The sequence below is a fragment of the Ctenocephalides felis genome, unplaced genomic scaffold (genome assembly GCF_003426905.1).
Source record: "Ctenocephalides felis isolate EL2017-DRISC unplaced genomic scaffold, ASM342690v1 CF-g0.4_SCAFFOLD_03571, whole genome shotgun sequence".
Taxonomy (NCBI): domain Eukaryota; kingdom Metazoa; phylum Arthropoda; class Insecta; order Siphonaptera; family Pulicidae; genus Ctenocephalides; species Ctenocephalides felis.
Genome location: NW_020539725.1, coordinates 59,086,870 through 59,092,869, shown reverse-complemented (window position 1 = coordinate 59,092,869; position 6,000 = coordinate 59,086,870). Strand labels below are relative to the sequence as shown.

Sequence of the window (6,000 nt, the reverse complement as noted above, 5' to 3'; positions counted from 1 at the left end):
AAAAGTTGATAAACTATCCTCACGGCAACATGTCCCTTATTATGAAACATTTTTGCTCAGCATAGTCTGAATTATCACGATTGGGAATGATAATTTGACTGTGATATCTTTTATACACAATTATAATATTAGAATTTAATGTTAAATAAATGTTTTTCATAAATTTACTGTGATAGTTTGCTTAGCCGAAGATTTATTTGTTTTTTTTTAAAGTAAGGCTAGTTTTGGTTCATAAAAATGAAGAATTAAATTACATAATTAAGATTGAGTGTTGTGAATCTTTTTAGCAACTCTATACTCTGTCAAAATATTACCAAGTTAATTAAAATAGTAAAGTATTTGTACATAATATTAAATGAAATCATATTCCATGTTATTATCTTTCTCATAACACTTATTATTTGCTTTTCAGGTATAACTGAGCAAATAATAAGAGGTCTTTGTAAAGTTATACAATTAACTCTCCCCAAATACAGAGATGTGCAATCTCAACACCTCGTCAAAAACTTGATTGTCTCATTATGCAAAGAGCATCCTAAATGGGCTATGAAATACATGAATGTCATCATTAAAGACATCGTTGCACAAAACATAAATGAACCCCCAAGGTAATGAACTAAATTTATTATTATTATTATTACCAATCTTAATTTTATTTATTTTTTACAGTAAATCAACAGCCCAAACAGGGCTCTATGCCTTAGGCTGGTCGTGTTTGGTGTTTATCAACACACAATCTAAATCCTGTGAAGAAAACAATGAAACAGGAATGGATAATAAAGATTTAATGTTTTTGATTGAGTATCAATCGAAGCTTTTGCAAATTGTACTTTCTGCTGGGTTGGCGAAGCTAAATGATATTATTAACACTATGGTAAGTGAAATATATTATGGAAGGGACATAAATTTGAAAAGTAAATTTAAGAATATATTTATTTTATGTTACAGTTTTCCCAGATGTATTCTTCAGTTGAAAATAGTTTAAATTTGTGTTCAAAAATTATTTGCAAATTGGAACAGGGTGTGAACACTCTTGTGTATCTATCGTATTTATTAAAACGGAGTCAACAAAACAGTGCAAATTATGATGAGTGGAAAAAGGAATTTGTAGACCCTCATAAGGCAAGTATTTCACATTAACTGGGTTTATATATATATATATATATATATACATATTCTTTTTTTTTCTTCTCCTTTTTTATATGACTGTTATTGTTAAAATACTTAATAATTAGTTAACTAAAAACTTATAATTTAAAAACACTTAAAAATTGTGAAACTATTTCCTTTATCAAAATACCTAAAATTTGTAAAAGAAAACATTGTAAAAATACTTAAGAATAATAATAAAAATGATAATATATATATATATATATATATATATATATATATTCTTTTTTTTATATGACTGTTATTGTTAAAATACTTAATAATTAGTTAACCAAAAACTTGTATTTTAAAAACACTTAAAATTGTGAAACAAAATATTTCCTTCATCAAAATACCTAAAAATTTGTAAAAAAAAACTTATATATTATTAATAATATTAATAATAATAATAACAATAATATGAGACACTTAAATTTGTTAAAATATCATAAAAAAACCTAAAATTTGTTAAATAAAATAATTATATTGTAAAAGTATTGTAAAGCTTATTAAAATACTTGTTAAATTTTTAAAAAATACTTGCAACAAACAAACTAGTTATATTTAATAATAATTAAATAAATAAGTAATAAAATAGCTAATAATTAATTAAATTATATTAAACCTGTAAAATATTGTCTTAAGCCTTATTATAATATTATTATACCGACGGCTTGTAAAATAAATAAGTAAATATTTATATATATATTTATTTCTATTTCTGTTTTTAATACAGAATGTGCTTCTTGAAACGTTCATCAAGAATATGATAACAGTGAAAGCAAAACCGAATGCCAGTTTGATTTCGGCCTGTGGCCCCCTTTTGCAAGTGTTCTCCGAGAATGATTTTACCTCGCACATTCTGCCAGCTTTGCAGAGATCCATGCTGAGAAATCCTGAAATTATAATCGAATGTGTTGGACATATCATCGATAATGTGAAAATCGATACTAGCACCTGTTTGCAAGATTTGGGGAAACATTTGATCGGTGAGTGAATATATATTGAGATTTCTATATTATTATTATTATAAGAATATATATTGGGATTTAGGAAATTTTTTTAGTTTCTGTTGATGATTTTTTATTTTCGGTTAGGTTAGGGTGTTATAATATGTTTACATTAGTAAAAACTAGATAGAATTTATTAAAATCTAGTGAAAACTGTTTCATGCACTTTTATATTGAAATTTTGAATAATTCGTAGTTAAAATGCGGATAATACTAGTATTTCCATAACATGCAATATATGGATTTAGGACTTTTTTTAGGTTTTTTTACTGTTTTTAAAATAATTCTTAACCCTTTCGACTCGGATGCCGCCACTCCGGCGGCAAATCGTGTCGTCGCGAACTAAACTTACAACATGTGATTTTTTTTCATATTTCTGAAATTAATTCACTATAAAGTTTATTTCCAGACTTTAGTATTTCCATAACTTGTAATATATGAAATTAGGACCTTTTTGGTTTTCCTAAAATAACTTTTAATTTTCATCTTGGCTGTTATAATTTGTCTACATTAGTAAAAACTGGATAAAATTTACTACTATCTAGTAAAAATTGTTTTATTCACTTTGATATTGAAATTTTGAATAATTCGTAGTTAAAATGCGGACTTTAGTATTTTCATAACCTGCAATATACGGATTTACGACATTTTTTTAGTTTTCTTTAAAAAACCTTTAATTTTCTTCCCGGATTATATAATTTATTTACATTAGTAAAAACTAGATAAACTTTATTAAAATCTAGTAAAAACGGTTTCTTGCACTTTGATATTGAAATTTTGAATAATTTGTAGTTGAAGAGCAGACTTTAGTATTTCCATAACTTGCAATGTATGGATTTAGGACATTTTTTTAGTTTTTTCAAAATAACTTTTAATTTTCCTCCAGAACAATTTGTATACATTAGTAAAAAGTAGATAAAATTTACTAAAATCTAGTAAAAACTGTTTCATTTTGATATTGAAATTTTGAATAATTTGTAGTTGAAATCCAAATTTAGTATTTACATCATATAGATTTAGGACATTTGTTTAGTTTTCTTCAAATAATTTTTAATTTTCTTTCCAAACAATATATTTGTTTACATTAGTAGAAACTATATAAAATTTACTAAAATCCAGCAAAAACTGTTTCATACACTTTATTATTGAAATTTTGAATAATTCGTAGTTGAAATCCAAATTTAGTATTTGCTATATATATATTTAGGACATTTTTTTACTTTTCTTGAAATAACTTTTAGTTTTCATCTCGGTCTTTATAATTTGTTTACATTCGTAAAAAACGAGATGAAATTTACTAAAATCTAATAAAAACTATTATATATAATAGGATATTAAAATTTTGAAAAATTCGTAGTTAAAATGCGGACTTTAGTATTTCCATAACATGTAATACATGGGTTTAGGATATTTTTTTTTAGTTTTCTTCAAATAACTTCTAATTTTTTTCTCAGACATTATAATTTGTTTACATAAATAAGAACTAGATAAACTAAAATATAGTAAGAACTATTTCATGCACTTTGATTTTGAAATTTCAAATAAATCGTAGTTGAAATGCGGACTGTAGTATTTTGATAAATTAGCAACTTGCGTTAATGAAAAATGCCACTTTCAACTATTTTTTTCTTTCGCAGCAAATTTACGTTCCAAGGAAGCAATCACTCGTGATGAATCAATTGCAACTTTAAAATCACTTTGTCTAAAATGTACGAAACACCAAACTATAGATTCTCTTGTTAAATCCATCTGCTCCGTCTACAATGGCTCGGAAGGCAAACTGACCCTTACAGAACATAAAATCAGCGTTTTACAAGCCATTGGCAACCTTTCCCTAAACACTGCCTCCAATAAAGACCTAGCAAAGACCGTCGAATATGTAATTGACTTTTTTGTCAAAGTCCTTGATGCAGAGCAAAACGAGAAAATTTTATGCTTTGCCTTAGACATGTTTTCATCGTGGACTTTAAGAATTGAAAATGATGTTCCTGTAAAGGTGGTGGAATGTTTTAAGAAAGGGTTGGGTTCGAAAACGTCCAATGGACCCATACGTACCTCATACTGCCAAATGTTGTTGTGCAGTTTAGAAAACGCTAAATTACCACAAGCGACTGATTTAGAAACCGTTCTGATCAAAGTTATTGAAAAAAGTTTGGTGCAGAGCAACCAGACATCTGTGGTGACTGAAAGTTTAGCCGCGAGTTGTTTAATGTTGAAGTCGTTATCGGGAAAGTATGAATCGGGAAAGTTCAATGCTTTGTGGCACGCTGTTTTGGATATGGAAAAGCAGGTTTACTTCTCCGACAAATTCTTGCAGTCTGCTGCCGATGACGCTTTGTATCAGATCATAATTCTGTGCAAAGAGTTGTTGAAGTTCTATAAAAATCGTATCAACGGCGATATAAATATACTGTATAACGCTATCGCATACGCTTGTATACATTCCGGTCCAACTACCAGACCAAAGTGCTTAAAACTTGTGCAGGAGTTTTTGGATTCGGACTGTTTAATGCGATTGAGTTTGCTCCGGCAGTTTTCTAAATACATGGAAACCGCTAAAAATGATATCGATGCCAAAAATTTAATAGACTTCCTGAAGACAATCTTCCACAACGTGGACCAGTTAGAAATCTGTGACGCCCAAAAACTTTGCATCGAGTCTTTAATATGCGCCCACCATCCGAGTATAGTTGCCGCTGAACCCAATATGTGGAGCCAATTGGTGCGCCCAACTTTACCCGAAAACATAATAGCCCAGTATTCCAAAGACATCAAAAGAATCTTCATCGAGGACTACAAACCGATACCGAGTTATGAAAACGCTCTGAGCACTTGTGTCAAACTGAATGCAAGGGTTGTTTTACCAAACTTGGTGAAGAAGATTTGTGAAAAGCTGCAAGATCCTGCCATTTTGTATATTACGAGGGATGAATATTTTACTTATTTAACACCTGAGGGTGAGGTTTATGATAAGAGTGGTTTGCCTGGTAACGATGAGGATGAGTTCAGTGAATTGAAGAATATGAAACGCGAAAGCAAAGTCTATAGCTACAAGGAGCAGCAGGAGGAGCTGCAGCTGCGGAGGGAGTTGCTAGAAAAGAAGAAGCGAGAAGGTAAGAAGAAGATAATTGATTAAAAATTTATTTAGATAAAATATGGGCTATATAACAAACTAAGTTTTGTGTATTGTATTTTTAACTGTACAACGGATTTAAAAGATTTTATTAACTTCCCAAAGGAGAAGTTTGTTTTCATCAAAAAATCCGATTCGCTAATTTTATGTTTTCTCGACGTTTCGAGCCATTCTGAATCGAATGAGACCAAATTTGGAATAAGTATGTGTATGTGTGTGTGTGCGTGTGTGTGAACAGATTTTTTGCCGTCAATCGACGTTTTGTCAAAAACGGTTGGACCGATTTTAAAAAATCAAAAAACATTCGATGTATCTCGTTGAGGACTATTGTTTATCAGTTTTGTGCGACGATCGGCCAAGCCGTTTCTTTATAAATCGCAGGAAAGTGAAAAATTTTTCGTCTACTAGATATTGGTTGGGAATCGACTTGATTAATTTTTGGTAGAGATCGGCCGGGCCTTTTTCTTGTAATAAGGTGTTAAACAATTTTTTGTCGTCGATTTTTATTATTATTTTTTTTTTTGAAGGTAGATACCACAGTCTTCTAGATCATACTAAAATATTACGGCAACTCGTTTAGCTTTAAAAATTCATCAAAGTTTGCAAAAATTGGTATCATTTTTTTGGCATTGTCAAAATTAGAACTTTCATCGACGTTTTCTCAAAAACGCCTGAACCGATTTCATAAATTTAATAGCCATTCGATGT

At 29.4% G+C, this 6,000-nt stretch overlaps 1 protein-coding gene across 1 annotated transcript in view; it reads left to right on the top strand.

Moving 5' to 3' along the window:
- The first annotated feature begins 415 nt into the window (after positions 1–415).
- The window catches only part of LOC113384461 (eIF-2-alpha kinase activator GCN1), a 41,178-nt gene continuing 35,593 nt past the window's right edge, over positions 416–6,000 (top strand). Inside the window, exons 1-5 of the mRNA XM_026622174.1 lie at positions 416–608; positions 670–874; positions 949–1,122; positions 1,886–2,138; positions 3,797–5,272. Of these exons, the coding sequence (XP_026477959.1) occupies positions 547–608; positions 670–874; positions 949–1,122; positions 1,886–2,138; positions 3,797–5,272 (2,170 nt within the window). The 5' untranslated portion in view covers positions 416–546. The remainder of the gene's footprint in view (positions 609–669; positions 875–948; positions 1,123–1,885; positions 2,139–3,796; positions 5,273–6,000) is intronic.